Source organism: Equus asinus, chromosome 28 (genome assembly GCF_041296235.1).
Source record: "Equus asinus isolate D_3611 breed Donkey chromosome 28, EquAss-T2T_v2, whole genome shotgun sequence".
Lineage (NCBI taxonomy): Eukaryota > Metazoa > Chordata > Mammalia > Perissodactyla > Equidae > Equus > Equus asinus.
This window is the reverse complement of record NC_091817.1, coordinates 36,916,305-36,937,041: the sequence shown is the minus strand read 5'-3', so window position 1 is coordinate 36,937,041 and position 20,737 is coordinate 36,916,305. Positions and strand designations below refer to the sequence as shown.

The following is a 20,737-nucleotide window of genomic DNA, read 5'->3' as shown; positions in this document are numbered from 1 at the left end:
GAGTGAGTCAAAAATACCATTTTTCACAAGGCCTTACATTAAAAAGCAGAGCAGAAAGTCTGGGAAAACTAAGTTCGTCTTAAATATAGTTGACTGGGAAATTGATTTAAGAACTGACTTTTATTCGAAATAGTAAAGAGCAGAATTTATAGATTTAAACACCAAAACTCTCAGGATTTTCTTTCTATTTAGACATTTCAAAATATTATAATAAACCAGAACCCTTAATTGGGGAAATAACCTCTCAACTTTAAAAAGAATAAGGAGAAGTAGAAGATAAAAACAACAACAAACACACACATAGCAACAGAGATTGGATTAGTGGTTACCAGAGGCAGGGGGGGCGGGAGGAGGACGAAAGGGGTGATTACGTACACATGTGTGATGATGGACTATAATTAGTGTGGGTGGTGAACATGATGTAATCTAAACAGAACTCAAAATACATTACAATGTACACCTGAATTTTATATAATGTTATGAACAATGTTACTACATTAAAAAAATAAATTTAATTAAAAAATAATCATAAGTAAATAAAATTTAACTGTTTATTAGTGATATTAAAAAAAGAACAAAAAAGGCATTAGAAATCTGATTTTCAAAACATATTTTTTCAAAATAATCAATGGTGGGCTGGGAGATGAAAGGGAGCAAAGTATAGATGAAATAAGAATTAACCATGAATTAATAATTGCCATTGTGGAATAAGAGGTATACACAATTCATTTTACTGTTCTCTCTACTTTCGTCTTTGAAATTTTCCATAATAAAAAGTTTTTTAAAATTACAAAATAACCTGTTCACCCTACTTCTTCTCCATACTCACTTTACAGTACAGGTGAATCGAGTAGAAAGCTTCATAATGGCAGTGAGGGCATAACCTCGTGTCACAGAGGTGGACATATTAGAGATTAGGACACTTTCTAAAATATCCAACACTTCATCTTCTGTTACCTGGGGAGGAAAACAAAGACAATATGGAATGTATTGTAACAATAAATATATAAATCTGATATCAAGTCACAGGATGCCACCAGAAAGAAAATCTACCAACTCTATTAAAGCTTTTAACACAATCTGTGTTTTGCCAGGGTAACTGTCCAAGCTGCTCCACCAACCAGAAGCAGGTAAGAGGGTAGGTAAAAAAGAGTAAAAAACACCCCTTGGGGGCTGACAGGCATATTATCGCTTCAAGAGGCAGAAGTAAGGAAGAAAGAAAAAGACACATAGAGTTCAAACACTGTTGCCACAATTTCTCCTAAAGCCAGTCCTTTAATGAGCAAATGGAATCAGGGATACATGTCTCCATTCTTCCTGTTTAAATCAGCCAGTGATAAGAGAAACAATATAATTCAGTCTGATGGGGTGGGGAGTGGATCCTAAGCTTCTACCTCAAAAACTGGCAGATTTCTCAATACTTCTTTAAAAGGTTTTGAAGGAATCAACCTTAACTTTTCATTAAACACTACCCTCTTATAACCAAAAACATGATATTTTCCTGTCCTTAGCCAAGAGTGACAAGGGGTACCTGAATAGGCTCTTCCTCTTCACATTGGCCAGATACTAGAAGATCTCCATATTCACCTATACACCATGCAGCTACTTGTACCAAAGGTTGCTGTCAAAAGAAAGTCACCGTTTGTCAAGGACTTCAATCTTTGCAAGGATTAATGCAAATCATAGGTCATCTAATCATAAACGTCAAAACTGAGGCACATCTACAGTGTTAGTAATAAGGACATACCAGGATAATAAAGTATAATTTCCCCTCTAAAGTAGAAAAAAAGACAAATGAAATACTTACTTGAGAATAATCACCAAGAATTGCTTTGTACAAGCGCTGGACAGTATAGGCATGCATCTCCACACTATTGGTTATTAACTGGATCAAGTTGGGGACTGCATCATCACGAACATAGCTTCCTGCCTAAAAGGAAATGCAGACAGTTACCCCCAGAAACACAGAGTAATGATAACAAATGTTAACTACTATTGTTGTTGTTAAAAGGGGACTACAGTCACACATCCCATAACGACATTTCAGTCAATGACAGACTGCATTTACAATAATGGTCCCACGGGATTGGTCAGATAGCCTAGGTATGGCTACACCATCTAGGTTTGTGTAAGTACACTCTATGATGTTCACATAACAACAAAATAGCCTAACGACACTGTTCTCAGAACATATCCCCATTGTTAAGTGATGCATCACTATACTACAAAACACCCCCAAAGATAAAGTTGATTCCAATTCTCAGGTTCATAAGCAGCTCAACTTCAAAGTCTTACTTATTTAAAGGAAAATTCTAAGTTTTTTAATTTTATAAAAAAAATAAAATATTCTCTTTATCCAAAAATAAAAGTAAAATATAAAGGTTTAAAATTTCAAGAAAGACTTTTTCTACTCAAAACAGATAAGGCCTAAGATTTCAAAAATTTAAGACGTACATTCACTGGAAATTTAATTACAACAAACTCTCCCTTCCCACAACTCTCCAACAGCAATGTCAAATTCATATGGGCTAGCAATAGTAATCATGTTACTTTGGGGGATGGTGATGGGAGTGTACACAAGCAGTTCAAAAGGACATCTTAAAAAAGGTAAGAATTAAATAGCAGCTTTTTGAAAACTTGAGTTTATTTAAAACATCACACTGCCCTTTAAAGACTAGAGTTTACAAATATTACAGGACCAACCATTAGTCCTGGGAATGGGAAATATTTTGTTATTTAATTATCCACACTTTCTTTTTAACCTGGTCTCTTCAATGTCTTCTTGACTAGTGAAATCTGAGATACCATTTGCAACCATGGAACAAAGTAAAGCTATTTAACCTACGAGGAAACTAGATGTGGCCTTGTCAGAGCATTATGACAACCAGGCTGCACAGGATATACAAACAGTGGAACCTATGCCTAATATCAACCCACCCTGGTAAATATCCCATTACTGGACAGAAGAACAGATCTGATTTACAAGACTGAAAGCAGGCCTAACCATGTGCACTTTGGAAAGGAAAAAGAAAAAAAGAAAAAGAAAAATTCCCAGGTGATTGGGATACCTACTTCTGTTAAAAAACATAAAGACAGAGGGAGAAGTTTGGGAAAATGGTGGAAAAGGAAAGGAGAGAAGCTAAAAAGCAGGTAATTTGTGATGTGACATAGATATTTACATTTCTTCAATAATGGGAGAAAGCAGAGTGTTTTCACTAAGAGAAAGCAACAACACAATCTAATTGATATTTACAGACTACTTCATCCAACAACAGCAAAATGCACATTCCTCTCAAGCTCACATGGAACATTCACCAAGACAGACCACATTCTGGGCCATAAATACCTTAAATTTTAGAATAGAAATCATATGGAATTAAACCAGAAATCAGTAACACAAACATAGCCGACAAATCTCAAAATAATTAGAGATTAAAGAACACAATACTAAATAACACACGGATCAAAACATCAGGAAGAGAAAACTATAGACCAATATCTCTCATGAATATAGACACAAAAATCCTTTAAAAATACTAGCAAATCAAATACAACAATGTATAAAAAGAACTCTATACCACAACCATGTGGGATTTATTCCAGGTATGGAAGGCTGGTTCAACAATCAAAAATCAATTAATGTAATCCAGCATATCAACAGGCTAAAGAAGAAAAATCATATGTGCATAAGAGAATATAAGTCAACTGGAAGGATGAAAAGCAGGAGCATTAAAAAAATGGTTTTGAATTTTGATAAACATTTTTCTTGAGGAGTGCTAATTTTTCTCTTTTGAGATTAACAAAAACTTAAGAAGTGTGTCTTGATTCACATCTTTTGTTAGAATATAATTTCTCCATTGTTAAGAACATTTAACTTTTAACTTTCACAAAATTAATTCATTGTAGGTAAACTACAAAACTAATACATCACAGAAAGAATTCTACAGCCACATATATATCACAATTTTAATGGTATCATTCCTTCCTACAGATGCTTCATATTTACTTAACCAATGCCCATTTGGAGACTTCTAGTTGTTTCCAGTTTTCCTCTATTATAAACGAGACTGGGATGAACATTTTTGTATACACATTTTGTACATTTGTCCTTTTATTCTTCCAAGATAAAGTCCCAAACTTGAATTAATGAATTAAAAAACATAAATTAAGATATTTGCTACATGCTACTAAACTGTGCTCTGGAAAGATGGCACTATTTATACCCACATAAAGTGAAGAGGACTACCTATCTATTTTCTAACTAATACTAGGAATTAGACTAGAAAGTAATGTGAAAAATTATACCCCTTTTATTTTATTTAATATTTCTTTATTAGTGAGGGTATTTTATCAATGTTAACCAGTCATTTCTTTCTTCTTTTGTGAACTGACTGCTCGAATGCTAATTTTTCCATTAGAGTGCTTGATTTTTCCTATTAACTGTAAATTATTTATAGATTAAAAATATTAAAATGCTGTCATATGTTACAATGTTTTTCCCCTACTTGTCATTTGCCTTTTAACTTTGTAGATTTTTTTCCTTTTGCTACGTAAGTTTTAAATTTTATTGTGGTCAAATTTCTGAATGTTTTTCTTTATGGTATGTACTTCTGGTAACATAATTAGACATATATAGTTACATTTTCTTTATATGCCACTATACCTTCATTTTTACTCTTAAATCTCTAGTCCCTATTAATTGAATGATAAACAGACAAGCTCCAAAATTCTGGAAGACTACCAAAGAAAGAACATCTTATAAAACTGTAATTTTAAATCCAGTCATTCAAAATCTTCCAATGGCTTCCTATCATATTCAAAATAAAATCCAAACTCCTGTGAGGCCCTATATAATCTAGCCCCTGCATCAATCCTACTGTTCTCTGTCTCTCACTCTACTGGCTTTGCTTGCCTTCCTGTTGCTCTCCAAGCAGACCAAGCTTGTTGCTACCTAAGGTCTTTGCAACACCTGCTGATCCCTCAGATTAGTATACCCTTCCCCCAAATCTTTGCATGGCTCCTCATTTCACTAAGTTCTCTACTCAGATTTTACCTCCTGAGTGACCTGCTCCAACTACTCTACCTAAAATACTTGGCCCATTGCCCCATATCCCATCCTCTTCTGGCATCATTATAGTCCCTCATGCCGCTTTAGAGTTTCTCATAGCATTTTGCCTTGCCTGACAGTACAGTACATATTTCCCCATGAATTTCCTTTCTTCCCCTCTACAACATAAGCTTCATGAGAACAAGGGCTCTGTCTGCCTTAATCAGCACATCCAGCCTTAGTGTATATTGACTAAAAAGAGCTACTTACCGTAGTCAGAACACGCATAATTGTGTCTATATGCCACCGTTTGGAAGGTGCATACCTGAGAAAATAATGGCACCAGGTGAAAAAACTGGAATCTGTAAACTATACTGTGCTCAGTGACTTTCAAAAATCCTGCCTACAGTCTTTTTTAGGTTCATTGGTTAAATGATTATATTTGGAGACATTTCACCTTCAAATCTAGCAGCAATCCCCATTTAAAAGGGTGATGAAATGGCATATTGTCAAACTCAGATGTTTCACAGAATAATGCAATAGGAGCTGCCAAACTGAGAAATGGTACTCTGTCTCCAGTTTCTCAGAAAATAAATCATAAAGTCAGGGCCAGAGAGGATAAAGAAGAAACTTCGAAGAAAAGGACTCTTCCTGGACACAGGCAACACCAGGACAAGGAACTCATTCCCTTAAATTCACAGTGGAAAGTGGAGACATAACCATACCACCAAAATCTTGAGGTACTTCTTCCTAAAGTTTTACACAGAACCACAACTCAGATGCTGTAAATTTTCGATTCTCTTCATAAAAAAAGGCATCATAGATAAGAGGTTAAAGAACAGACATAGGAGGAGACTTTATAAAAGTAGGATTTTTTTTTTTGGTCTTAGCATATTTAAAAGTTAGCTATAGTAGCCTTCTCAAAGCTAATTTCTAATTGGGAGTATGAAATAAATGTTACATGTTTTAAACATGTTTATAACATTTTCCCCATATTTTAAAGATGTTTTTAAAAATTTCAAGAATCTTTTACCAGTAAAGGTAAATATTAAATCTTACTTTTCTGCAGCAAGAAAGATTCCAGATGCACAGTCTGCTTTAAATTCTGGTTCACATGAATCCAGAAAATAAAGTAATTCCTTCATCATGCCTCGGATATTATTCCCATTTACCAGGGCAAAACTCAATTCCATTGCACGCCTTGCAGGGGGAAAACAAAACAAAACAAAAAACAGTTATGACATTTACAGTAGGAATGAAACAAGGACCTAGGTGTGTTCTCTCTGAACACCAAGCACTGGCAGATGTGTTAATGTCTTCACACAATCTTATGATCCCAATCTTCACAGGTGACACAACCAAAGTTATCAAAGTTAGGTTTAATATTTTGAATCTTCATTCAACATTTTTCTTCAAATATTCCTAAGAGATACACTACTAATGACCAAAAAGGTAGTTAGGGTTCAATAGTCTATTCTACAAAACTGAAATTTAGAACACCTAAAAAGGGTCACAAAGAGAGGAAACAAAATTATTACTCAATGATCTCTCTCTCCATTATTCCTTAAAAATGTGATAAAGTCACTTTTATTACAGCCACTTTCATCCAAAGATGATGTATCATAGTTTACATCAAAAGCTATTTGGAAAATTAGAATAAAAACAAACTGTGAGGGCACTATGCTAAGTGAAATAAGTCAAACAGAGAAAGACAAATACTGTATCATATCACTCATATATGGAAGTTAAAAAAGCTAACACATAGAAACAGAAACTGGAATGGTGGTTACAGGGTCTGGGGGCCGGGGAGAAGGGGAGATGTGGGTCAGAGTGTACAAACTTCCAGCTAGAAGATGAATAATTTCTGGGGATCTAATGTATAGAACAGTGATTAAAGTTAATAATACTATATTATAAATTTGAAAGTTGCTAAGAGAGTACATCTTAAATGCTCTCACTACAAAAAAGAAATGGTAATTATGTGATCAATGCAGGTGTTAACTAATGGATGATGATAATCATTTTGCAATATACAACTGTATTAAAGCAACACACTGTACACCTTAAACATACACAATGTTATATGTCAATTATATCTCAATAAAGCTGGGGGGAAAAACTGAAAGAGAGAATGAGGGCTATGAAAAGGAAAAAGGACATATGCTATGAGAGCAAATAAAAGTTTCTCTAACTGCCAATCAAATTTGGCAACCAACGCAAAAATGGCAATGTTTAACACACAAAAGTTATAAGGTTGCTATATGCATCTTTTTATATTTGGTCCATAATTTCAAACATGGCATATAAACTGACTTTCACAAATACCAATTTAATAAGTAGAAAATACTTTCATCTTAGCTAATTTACAAGCAACAAAAATTCAATCCTTATGGAAACACAACAGGAGCTAATTCTTACGCACTACTTAAGTACTTTACTTAATTATTACTTAATATGCAGTTAATCCTGCATAGCCCTATGAAATGGGTGCTCTCGTATCTGCATTTTACATATGGGACAACTGAGGAACTAAAAGGTTAAATAACCAGACCAAGTCTATTAAGGGCAGAGCCAGGATGTGAAATGAGTCAGTCTGGCTCCAGAGTCTGAGCTATTACTGCTATACAGCCTGTCAAAGAGACACAGGTTCTATTTTGAAATGCAAAATCGAGCAACAAGCTACAGAGAAACAACACAATAGGAGCCATAACGCCTGATTTCCATTTCCAGGTCTGCCCCTGTACAAGGGGTAAGGTTTAGAGTAAGTCATTTGATTCCTTTGGGACTCCATTTTAAGTAATCTGTTAGCTGACGATAGAAGTGATTGCCTAGTCTCTCTAACTGGCTTGTTCTGAGAACCAACCAAAAGGGTGCTCATAAACCTTTTGCAAAGCACTATGTAGAAGTTATTGTTACTAAGTCTAGGTCTTATCTTTAGATTGTCCAAGTACTTAGCACCTGTTCTCTACAAATAAAAGGAACTCAATATCAACAAATGTTTATTAAATGAATGGTTTCAGAGATCACTTCAAATCTAATTTGTGCTGGATTTGAACATACAGCCAAAAGTTCATTAAGGCCGGCTATAGCTAGGTTTCACAAACACCTACAGTTCTTTTCAGAGGAGAACCAGAAGAGTTACTTCATCAAGGAAAAAAACTTATGCCTTTTGCAAGTGCTATCTGCTGCCTAAAAGTCATTCCTAGATGCACTGTTCTAAGAAACATGGTTGCCTCTAGTAGCTTGGGGCATAAGTACTGTGAGAAAACGTGTGCTGTCAGCAGTTTGAGTTTCAGCATCGTGATAAAACACTTAGCCGATGGATCACTCCATATTTTCATCCTCCAACACACAAAGCACAGTACTTTTGTTAAATAAACTTTTGCCCAGCTTATCTACATCTGTTTTATTTGTCAAAGAACCAAGGATAACTTCAGTGTGCGCTAAAGTATTCTTTATTGGCCTCCTTAGTTGACCAAAACTTCTCTCTGCCAATCCTTTCTAAAAAAGAATTTACTCAGCAGAGAGTTCACCCATGAAAATGATGTTTAAAAACATAAATGTCAACATCCTCACTTTCAAAACTATTACGAAGTTATCAGATGGCAGGGGCAGAGAACTATCAACAATCTGTTACCGTTTTATTGAGACATCCAAATCTTTTAGACAGTCCACAATAGTGCTTCTGTGCCTCTGCACGGCATTATGATCTGTCTGCACAGTCTTCAACAAAGATGTCAGAGCTACGTATCTGGATGAAACAAAGTTGCAGAAGAACAGAATTAAAATGTAAAATTCAGGATAGCTCTTTGCCTAAACAATGACCAAAAAAAGTCTAATGACTAAGGGAAAGCATACGTTTTTAAACATTTAAAAGAAAAGACTAAGTATAATGGCAACATTTTAAAGGAATAAAAGACACTATAATCTATAGTGGCAACCAGGAGAAGCCCTGTATTTAGATTTGCGTTCATGGTTAAAGTCCATTTAAATTTCTAAAGTCGATTGACTCAATTCTTTCAAACTCTTCCAAATAGTACAACAAAATAAGGATATAGTGTGCCTTTTCAGGCCTTAGCTTCAAATGCAAGAGGGAATAATTTCAATTTTATTATTTATATTTTCTCTTTTATTTGATACTGGTACCAAAACTGCCCCTACAAAAATTTGAGTTTAAGATCCAATTATTTAAAAATTCTTTTGGAAGGAGAAGACAATTCAGGGTACCACAATGATTATTTCCACATTTTTTTCGTGCTTGACATGATAAGAAAGAAAATTTTCTCCTGATTGAAAGAGAAAAAAAGGGAAGCAGGATATACTACATAAGAGAAAGTAACAAAATAAAAGATAATAGTGATAAATTCATCTACTTTAAAAAACTAACTGGAATTCACAAACACATTCCAAGATTTGCAACCTGACGCTGTATTTTTCTTCTTAATTTAGAGCAGGGGGCAGTAAACTATACCCTACCTGCAAAAGTCCAGCTCTCTGCTATCTAGTTTTATAAATCAATTTTTATAAGAACACAGCCACATTCCTTACATAGATAGTCTATGGCTTCCTTCATGCCAAGAGGCAAAGTTGAGTAGTTGCCACAGGGACCTTAAGACCAACAGAGCCTAAAATACTGACCATCTAGTCCTTTACAGAAAAAGTTTGCTGACTCCTGATTTATAGTAATAAATAGGAGTAAAAATTAAGCCATGAAGTAAATCCTCAAATTCTTAACAAACAGTAGTTTTAAGACCAGACTAAAAACAGAAATCCTGAGTTGAACTTCTAGATACGTCACTTAATACACATGTGATCTTGAGCAAAGCCACTCTTGAAAACACTGAATTTGTAATACCAAAATGCAAGACATTTTTCAGTTGACTTACCTAATATTCTTGTCATTGTTCAATAAGAAACGACCCAGGATATTTATGGCTAGGACCTAAAGAAAAACAGCATAGGTTAAAAATCTAGGAAAATTAAATATTTATATTGTTTAAAGATCACTTCCTGGCCTCTGATGGGTACAAACAATTTAAAGGAGTAAAAAATCATATCCTATTTCAAAAGTAATTACTGGAAGATTATATTTTAAAGTTTTTATATTGTTAGTGAAAGAATAATATTGGTACAGCCTCTTTGGAGGGAAATCTGACAATAACTATAAATATTCAAAATGAAAATATATCTTCTCCTTCAACGATGCCACTTCAAGGAATTTATCTGACAAACATACTTGTACATATACACAAAAATCTACTGCAGCACTATCTGTAATCACAAATGATAGGAGACATCCTAAGTCTCTATTAATGGCAAATTTGCTAAATATACTATGGCACACCCATACAACGGAATATTATACAGCCATTAAAAAGAGTGAATTCTGACTTATGTTACAACATGGATGAATAGAAGACATTATGCTAAATCAAATAAGCTGGACACAAAAGGAGAAATATCATACGAATACCATATGCTTCCACTTATATGAGGTACCTAGTGTAGTCAAATGCATAGAGACAGAAAGTAGAAGGGTGGTTGCCAGGGGTTGGGGGTAGGGGATAACGGGGAATTACTGTTTAATGGGCAGAGTTTCAGTTTGGAAAGACAAAAAAGTTCTGAAGATAAATGATGGTGTTGGTAGCACAACAACATGAATGTACTTAATGCCAGTGAGCCACTACAGACTTAAAAATGTTTAAAATGGTAAATTTTATGTTACGTATGTTCTATGAGAATTTTTTTTAAAAAAATGAGAATGGTCAGGGCCAGCCTGGTGGCGCAGTAGTCAAATTCGGTGCACTCTGTTTCAGCAGCCTAGGTTCTCAGGTTCAGATGCTGCGCATGGACCTACACCACTCATCAAGCCATGCCGTGGTAGAAACCCACATACAAAAAATAGAGGAAGATGGGCACAGATGTTAACTCAGGGCCACACTTCCTTAAGCAACAAAAGAGGAAGACTGGTAACAGGTGTTAGCTCAGGGCCAACAACCCTCACCAAAAATAAATAAAAATAAAATGACAATGGTCTCTACATGTGAATATGGCCTAGCTCCAAGATAATGTTAGGCGAAAAAAGTAAAGTGCAGGACAATATATATGCTATGTTACCATTTTGTTTGAAAGATGAGGAGAGGAAAAGAACTAACCTAAGTTACTTTGGTTGTTATTTGGATATTGTAGTGTTAAAGACAAAAAGAACTATACACAAATACTGTACTGTAGTTAGTAAATTTGTTTCTTACAAGACTATGGGCTGGCAATTCTTATGTTAATAAATGATTAAAAGAATAAATAAATTCATGAAGGAAAAGTCTTCCCTATGGAAGAATTCCAATTATTTAATAAGAAAAAAATGAAGAAAATAGCAAAGTATCATTAGAACACCACCCTAGTAACTGTTGTAGACAAGATCCTTTGATACATACTAAAATCAGTGAGCAAAAAGTCTGAGGAAAACAGGATATTTGCATCATCTCAAAGCGTCTCCCCCAAAATATTTTTAATTACATAGGGAAAAATAACAACTTTAGAGTAGAAAGACACAGCAGACACCACCTTAATCAAATGACCAAGGTTAATCTCACCAGCAGTGAGACAGACAGTATGTACCTCCTGATATGATACTGAGAAGGGTACATCACTTCTGTGGTAGTCTCACCAAAAAAAACATAACTTCAATCTAATCAGAAGAAAATACCAGACAGAGCCAAATTGAGGAACATTCTATAAAGTAACTGATCAGTACTCTTCAAAAGTGTCAAAGTCATGAAAGGCAAGGAAAGGTGGATAAAGTGTCACAGACTGGAGGAGACTAAGGAGACATGACAATTAAATGCAATGTGAGATCAAGGATTGGCTCCTGAAACAGAAAAAGGAGACTAATAGAAAAATGGATGAAATCTGAATAAAGTCTATAATTTAGTTAATGGTATGGTACCAATATTAATTTCTTAGTTTTGATAATTACACTATACTTATATAAGATGTTTACATTAGGGGAATCTGAGTGAAGAGTATATGGCAACTCAACTATTTTTACAACTTCTCTACACATCTAAAACTATTTCAAATAAAAAGCTTTTAAAATTGGACAAGAAATAGACATGTACAGACATTTAAATATAGATAAAACATCTCTGAAAAAATACATTAGAAAATGATAACAGTATTTCCCACTAAGGAAGAATTGACAGTCTACACATGAAAGCTACAGGCAGACATTTTCTTCCCTATGTACCTTTTGTATTGTCGGAGTTTTTTATTTTATATGTTTATTTATTAAATAAAAACAAATATTTAAGAAGAATAAATGAAGTCAAACATGATGTCTTGTTTGAAGCAATGAGTACAACTCAAATTGTGGCTCTAGTGAAAGCTTATTCTGAAATGATTCCTTCACTCAACAATGTCTATATATCCAACTATACCTAAGATCTTCCAAATTTTATTATAATCAATAGTAAGCCTTGTATGGGAGGGAGTGATACTTCAGATACCAAAAATACAGCATTATACATTCTGCATCATTCTTTCTGAAAGTTAATCTCCAAATGGAATTCACTTCCAAAGTACTAAAGTCCAAGCCAATTATTCTAAATGAAAAGTTTAGGGAGAAAATTTAAAAAGACTTACTCGCAGTCCACTCTCTGACTTAATATCCATGATAGTCAAAACCGTTTCATAAAGAATAGCATTTCCTACATTTTTACTAGTCTCTGTATTAGTGGCAACCTGAAAAGACACAGAGGGCAGTACATAAGTGATAAAATAATGCTTCCAAACAGTATCCAGAGGTAACAAGAGATATTTTGTGACTGATTATAGCCACCAATGAGGAAATACAAATAAAAATTGCTCCATATAATCACAGTCATTCTACTGCCTGCTAAACCACAATGAATATTCAAAATAATACAAGTCTGGTCTACTCACCTGTGCTAATATATCATTCATAGCTTCACTTGAGTCATCATCATTTCGTCCTAAAATTCTTAATAACCGCAAAATTCGTACCTAATGTGCAAAATATGAGAAATGACAACAGATTAAATCTGGCACAAAGGAACTTTGCTTGGTATGAAATTCAAATAACTTAAACGAAGTCTTAGATGCCACTAGAAATGGTCAAAATTCAAACAGAAGAATTTTAAACATTATCTTTAGAGAAGTTATATATGTTTCTACATCTTAATGAAGTTATTAGACAACCCATACTTTGCCACTCCATAGCTAAAGGATACTGCCAGCTGTGGAGATATATTATATTGATAAGTCTCTATGTAGTACATAATTTTGACTATTACGACTAATTTTACTCTATTAATCTAATAAAATACAGAATTGTATTACTATTCATTCATGTAATTAGTTTAATCAATTAACTACCAAATTTCTATCAGACACCAACTTAACAAGAAAGAAATGATCTATTTCAAAGGTATTAAATTCATATATCATTTATTTGAAACTTTCTTTCAACCTCACCTGCAAAAAGGGGTCACTGATACCAGAAACATCATGTTCTGGTGAATATCCGGACATGATGAGGTTCTTTAGAATACGAACTAATTGGGGCACAAGCTGCAGGGAAGACAGATGCGTCAAAAAAACAGTGAACATCAAAGAATTTCTCATAAATAGGCAGGTAATTGGCTCAGAAAAAGAGTGCAAGGGTCTGAGTCCAAGTAAATTCTATTGATACAACATACTGTTGATGTTAGATAAATATAACTTAGAAGTGTTTAGGCCAAAAACTCAAGAAGGAATACGTATTATATCTGAATTAAAAACAAATTATACTTTTTTACTCCAGAGTTATATATGCAAAGATATAACAAATAACAGTAGATCAGAAAGCCTATGGGAACCAAATAAAACAGATTCTGCCTATGGGACATACTGCATATGTACTTTTACACAACTTGACAGGCCTAGGTGGCACAAACATGTTCAGTTTTTATCCATTCAAACATTTGGATGTAAAACATTATCATACCAAAAATACTGGTGGATCTTATTAAAATTTTGGTTTTAAAACATACTATCTCAGAGAAAAAAATTCTCTTAAGATAGGGCTAGTTATGTCCTTTTCCAACAAAGAACAGGGAATGCAAAAGCCTCTAACATTGACCAAGTGGAAAAGACAAGAAAAATTATTATCTTTCACCTTAAGAAGATACCAAGGCCATGAATAATTTCCTTTCCTTTTTCTTAACTCATGACACAATTTTCGGTAAAATTTAATTTTGGCACTACATTATACAAACTGATTTGTTGCATGTTTTCTTGTCTTATCTTACTTATGAAACTGTATATTCCTTATGGTCAGAATTCCCTTCTTGTCTTTCCCCTACTTTGTCCATTAGTGTCACAACACATAGTAGAGGCAATTTTACTGCCAAGCTGAACTTAAAGATGCTTTAAATATTATCATTCATTTCATTTCGTTGATCAGTCACTTAATATTAAAACCCTACTCCAAAATGTTTACCATAATAGGAAATTTTCCAGTCTCCAACTAAAAACTCAACGTAGTTATATAAACAACTCTAAACACATAAAATTAAGAAGTGTCCAAAGTGAACTGAATCACACCTCTTTTGGAAGTAATCAGAACGGCCCCAATTTTGCTACAACTCAATCACTTTTTTCTCATTGTATTCAGACACTGTCATCTCCCTATTCCCCAACTCTAAAAGGAGGTTGAGATTGAAATAAAAGCCAAGCTATGCCCAAGGTATGTACTCAAGACATTCACAACGCTAAGGGCACCTCTAAATACACGAGAACATAGTCTTTGTGAATTTAAATAAGTTTGGCCATAACACTTCAGAATTAAGTGATTCATAAGTTACATAAACAAAAATCTAATCTGAACAATTCCAAGATTAAAACAAATCTAAGCCGTAGAGACATGTAAATTCTAAACAGAATCCTCATTAAACCTGTCAGCTGTGGGTCGATTTATATTAGAGGTATGAATAATATAATTTTACAAAGTTCTTTAAAATATAATCAAACCAGGATCATCTAGTTACCAAGCTCTGCACAAAAAGCGGCTCACCTTGCAAACCTCCCAATGGCCTACTTTTTTGTACTATATATATGCCTAATGATTTTTTTAATCTAGTTTATTTCTTGGAGAAGTCCTTTTTCCTTGGGCTACTAAATTTAGAAACTGTTTTATTCACTGCCAAAAGACCAGCACATCACATAAGATCACCCTGGGACGAAAAGCACAAACGTCTAAGTGTTCAGCATACAAATTCTTGGAACCCAGTTTTATTTTTCAGACAAAAATGCAAATTACTAAAACTGATGACAAGACAAACAAAATAAGATGACAAACGGAAAGGGTGCAGCCATGAAAATCAGTTGATGCCCACCCACTCTACCTCAAAATCCTTTTAATATTCTAAAACTTCTGGTAAGATTAAGTGCAGATAAGAGGGAAATAAAAGCTCTAGTCTGAACTGAAAGCTCAGAAGAACACATGGAGCTTTTTAAAGTATGAGGTTACTCACATATGACTCTAAAACATCTACTTCAAAAAGAAGCAGTGTTTTGTGTCAAGGCTCCAAAGTGACCTGGAATTGCTATCACCAAAGCCACTGGGAAACTGCTCAAAGTTTCTCAAGTGAAGGAAGACAAAGGAAAGGCAGAGAAGGAGGCTTACAATTCAGGAAAGGCTGCAACTGAAATCCAAGGCTGACTCTGGAGTAAGGAGTTTAAGAGACAAGACAAAAACTGGACTAGGGAGTTAGCCAAAAGTGCTAGAACAAATAACAGTATTAAGCACAGCTTCAGCATTAGTATATTTTTAAAAGCCACATTTGTGGATGGATACACAAAAGCTACTAAGGACCTAACATCAGCATGCACCATCTAAAAGAGGGTTAATTCTTACCTTTTCATTCTAACATACAGCAGGATTCCAAACAGACAACAGGAACAAAACATATAAAGCAAGCATTAGGGACAGATACGGGTCTCATACTATTTTACAATAATTTAATCAAGACATGAACATCTAAGGGGGGAAAAAAAACCCAAAAAGAACTGCTATTAGAACCTCATTAGATCTAAAGTACAAAGTAAGCCCCGTTTTTGGAGTGAACTGCCCTCTATAAAAGGAATTAAATGTACATAACTACCCAAAGAACAGTCTTTCTCTGAGTTCTCCTTACTATTTCCTTCTAAAAGTAAGTGGAAAAAACAAAAATTTCCACTTTAGAATGCTATAAGAAAGAGAGGGAGGGAGGGACTTAAGAAAGCTAGGGACTTCCTTCACAGGAGTCAACAGCCTAAAACGAACAGTGGGGGACCCTGTGTTACATAAAAGTAATGGCAAACTTCAGTTTGGAGTTCTCACCTTAAAAAAAATGGAAATTAAAAGAAATTACCTGCCTTAAAAAAAAAAAACATATACACAAACACAATTCCTGTTTGTAATTTGACCTCAGGTTACATTTCCTGACTTCAATGTGAAAACAGTAGATAAATCACATGAGAGATTACTGTCTGCCAACAATGAGAGAAGACTTCTATTATGAAAGGGAAAACACTGTACTATTGCCAGCTCTTATAAGCCTGAATCTGGCTTCCAGCCCTACTACACAGCAGGGCTGGTTAAGTCCTTTATTCAGCTCCATAGCTTCCTTTCAAAAGAAAATTCATAAGTGAGAAAAACATGTACTTTTCAGGAAAATTATTTTTCAATCAAGAAAGGCTTAGGCATACAGAATGGCACTTACCTTTCTGAAATGTGCAAGCATGTCTGGGCTTCGCTCACACATTTCTGTGAGGAGGACTACAGACGTGTGAAGGACACCTGAAAGAAAAGAGCAAATGAAAACTAAAATTGAGGCTATATTATTCAACCTCATAGAACAGGGCTTTGAGTTCTGAAGGTCAATTCCAAAAGGATAGTTGCCACTTTTGCTTTTTAATCTCCCAAAGAATCTAAGCATTGAGGTGAATACAAAGAAGGTATTTAACAGATGCTTGCTGATTTAATAACTGGTCAAGTCAGTCAAATCAGAAGATTTTAAATTATGTGACCAAAATAATTGCTAAAAAATTACAACCAATACATATGTCTCTCCATCTGAGAAGATCCATTAAAACATGCTCACAGTCAGTATAAGCTAGGTATCATCTGCTCCACACTATCAATAAGCTCTTAGCTGCGTTCTGATAGATAATTTGAGAAGCAAAAATCTTAACGGGATTTTAAATTTCCAGATAAAATGTATGAAAACTCCAAGGTAACTGTGGATGACAAAGTGAATTTGCTTGTTCCAGAGTAAAAAGAATCTCACAATAGTTTTCACTAAATAATAAATAAGTGCCCTAACATTCATTTGTTCAACAAGTATATTTTGAGCCTTCTAGACACAGGACTGAATTAATCAAATTAAATATATCTTACCATTTTTTTTCTCTTAGCATTTAGGACACATGAATTTTCTTTACTCAAAACTTGTTTCACTGACTTCAAAATAAGAATAAAATGTTTGGGAAAGAATAGCCACATTCCATTGAATTTCTCTCCAAGTGTTATATAAATATATCTGAGTTCCCAGTACAAATTCCTGTTACAAGTAACCTAAAAAAATGTTCATAAATCTTACACTCTTACCAGAAGGCAATAAAGAAATAATTTTTCTTCTATTATAAAATAGTCAAGAAATCAAAAGGTTTTATACATGAAAATCAAGGCTAGGATCATTTGTACATTGCACTGAATTTCTGTAACTTAATAGAGTACTTTTAATACAGTAAAAGAGGACTAGAGATGAAAAACAAGTTCATTATTAAGGAATCAATCTCTAATCAGAAAACTAGGATATGAGAGTAGAAGACAGATCAGCCCTTTTCTGGAAAAGTATCTAAGTACCACAGAAAGCCAAGTCCACTGCGCTGAGACAGAGGCCAACACTGCCTAAGCCTGTCTCCTTCCCTTGCTCCCTCAGTACTTCATCAGTGCATCCAAATCACATTACCATGGTTCTTTTCATTCAATAAATTTTTTGTTGCTGGTAAAAACATCTCCATAAGTTCAGGAACCTTCCTGATGACATGAACAGCACATAGTGCTGCCTATAAAAAAAATAAAAAGGACAAAAGATTTATTTCAATTAAGTCAAGGCTTATAAAACAGTCTTATAAAAACAACAAAAAACATTATCAACCAGTTGATCTACTAGAAAAATAAGGAAGAATGAAGTTAGATATCAGATTTATTATTTATTAACTGGTTAGGGCTTTCCAATTTATACTATTAATCGCATTAATGAGAACCTCTAGCTCACCTGTCCCTTTGTTCACATATTGCTAAATATGTGGACAAAAACTTTTTAGACTAGACCATGGTTAACATGACTTTATCAAACAAGTTAAATATAACTCATGTGGAGTTTTGGCAAAGTAAAAAATAAAGACTTCCATCTGTGATAATCATTCTTCTAAGATGATCAAAAAGTTTTATAAAAACATCATGCAATTCAAAGATGTATACTGCAGATGCTTAAACCTGCTGTTACTTTTAATAATACCTATACCTTCCTCAATGCACTCTCTGAGGACATCAAGAGAATCATTTGTAAGCTACGTAGCTAGTCTCTACTAAAGAAAAGATGGTCTTAGCTTGTTCACTGGAAAGAAAGGTACATTCAAAGATTAATTTTTGTTACTCCCCTGCAAAGTAAGCATAACTACTATTTGTTGGAGTTGAATACCATGCAAGTTTAGATACATTAATAAGAAAAGATTTCAGCTAATTCTTCCCATGTTCTATTTGGAGAAAAAATGACTTTTCTCTTAATCTGCACGAATGTTTTATTTAATTAAATAATACACCTTCTGAACAAGAGCAGCTTTCATATCCTTTAAGAGAAAGGACTGGCTTTGGGCTGCAGCTATCCTTAAAGTATATGATCCTGGAAAAGAGCTTGGCCCTTTCAATGTCTCTGTCTCACACTGTTAACATAGAGGGACAGAGACCATTAATATAGAGGTACCATAAATGCTAACCAGAGGATAGCATGTGCTCACTTCTTGGAATTCTAAATTTTATACCTTTTGTTTAAGAAGGCTTTAGGGTTCAAGGACATAAAATAAAATGTTTATAGCAATAAATAAAAGCAGATAGAGAATAAGATCATTGTCTTCCATTACTATTCCATTTAGACACACCAATTCTTCCATTACTATTCCATTTAGACACACCAATTTTAGAAAGTGTGTTCTAGATCATTCTCTAATAATTATCTAGGTCCCAATGGAACTGCACTTCCAGAGATTCAAAGGCCCTAATACAAAGGCATGGGCACTAATAATTAGGATAAAAGTAAAATTTGTAAAGATCTGTTAATTATTACTTTGTCTTAATACTGTCTAGAATCAGGTAATTTAGGAAGTAATTAGGTATGCCATCTAGGATATCGAGTAACATGTGTTTATAAATCATTGCCTTGCAAAAAGATGAATAAAGAGAAGAATTAAAGAGTTCACAATGACTTATCAATTGGAGAGTTAATTCAAAAAAAGCTCTCTAAAATTAGTACAAAAAATAGATTTTGATTTATAAACACTTCACTCATATACAATCATTTAAAATACATTTACCGCACAAAGAAAGATATGTTATATTATCATCAAAGCTTTCAACAATGAATAATTTGCCTTCTCATCTCCATAATACTCCCTAATCCAAAGACAGACATTTGGTTTCATTAAAAGTTACCTTTTTTCTTAAGTAAGAGTTGGAGGTTTTCAGGAGTTTCTCTACCTCTCCTGCAAGATCTCTGCACATCTCTGAGGAGCCCATGCAGCCAAGGGTACAAAGTGCTAGACCCTGCACATACTGCGTGCTGTGGTTAAGATCACTGCAAAAGAAAAGAAGGTGAAAATGAACACGCTCTGCCTGGTGCTCCCCATGAAGAAGCTTCACAATCTAATGAGGTGCTCAGAATGATTCACGATTTCTCCAATAAGAAAAATAATAGGATTATTTGTTGCAAAAAAAGTTTATTCTAACTTTATTACATATTATCAATACAGTAAACTGACAGTCCCTCCTAATAGGCTTACAACCCAATGTTTCCAGATACCAAAGCAACAGAAATTGGACAACACGTTATCTGTTGGACAATAAAGACAACACACTTTAGAAAACTCAACAAACCATTGAAACTAAAAACTAGTAATGATAGCAATATGAAGCATAATTGTATCTTTAAAAGATTTTTATTTTCTAAGATTGGCACCTGAGCTAACAACTGTTGCCAATCTTTTTTTTCCCCTGCTTTTTCTCCCCAAATCCCCCCAGTACATAGCTGCATATTTTAGTTGTGGGTTCTTCTAGTTGTGGCATGTAGGAGGCCGCCTCAGCGTGGCCTGATGAGTGGTGCCACGTCCATGCCCAGGATCCAAACCAGCAAAACCCTGGGCCGCCAAAGCAGAGCACGCGAACTTAACCACTTGGCCACGGGGCCAGCCCCCTAAAAGATTTGTAATATGTTCTACTAACTACAAAAAAAGAGGAAGACATACATTAACCAAAATCTTTTTTTAAAAACATCAGAAAACACAATCTCTACTGCTAGAGCACTTAAGACAAATTAAACATCACAACAGAAACACTCTGAAACCTTTGATCTTATGGCACAGTATTAACCT

The 20,737-nt window shown here is 34.4% G+C and overlaps 1 protein-coding gene and 1 non-coding gene across 2 annotated transcripts in view; both read right to left on the bottom strand.

The window, feature by feature from the left end:
- The window catches only part of AP1G1 (adaptor related protein complex 1 subunit gamma 1), a 71,804-nt gene that overhangs the window by 14,714 nt on the left and 36,353 nt on the right, over window positions 1–20,737 (bottom strand). The window contains exons 4-16 of the mRNA XM_014840800.3: window positions 19,803–19,944; window positions 18,061–18,157; window positions 16,810–16,886; window positions 13,541–13,636; window positions 12,989–13,069; window positions 12,689–12,787; window positions 9,934–9,989; window positions 8,685–8,798; window positions 6,107–6,247; window positions 5,318–5,372; window positions 1,808–1,930; window positions 1,532–1,621; window positions 830–957 (exon numbers count right to left, since the gene is read on the bottom strand). Coding sequence (XP_014696286.1) covers window positions 830–957; window positions 1,532–1,621; window positions 1,808–1,930; window positions 5,318–5,372; window positions 6,107–6,247; window positions 8,685–8,798; window positions 9,934–9,989; window positions 12,689–12,787; window positions 12,989–13,069; window positions 13,541–13,636; window positions 16,810–16,886; window positions 18,061–18,157; window positions 19,803–19,944 — 1,299 coding nt within the window. The remainder of the gene's footprint in view (window positions 1–829; window positions 958–1,531; window positions 1,622–1,807; window positions 1,931–5,317; window positions 5,373–6,106; window positions 6,248–8,684; window positions 8,799–9,933; window positions 9,990–12,688; window positions 12,788–12,988; window positions 13,070–13,540; window positions 13,637–16,809; window positions 16,887–18,060; window positions 18,158–19,802; window positions 19,945–20,737) is intronic.
- On the bottom strand, window positions 8,316–8,401 carry LOC123281914 (small nucleolar RNA SNORD71). The gene has a single exon (XR_006521710.1). It is a non-coding gene; the product is annotated as a small nucleolar RNA SNORD71 (small nucleolar RNA).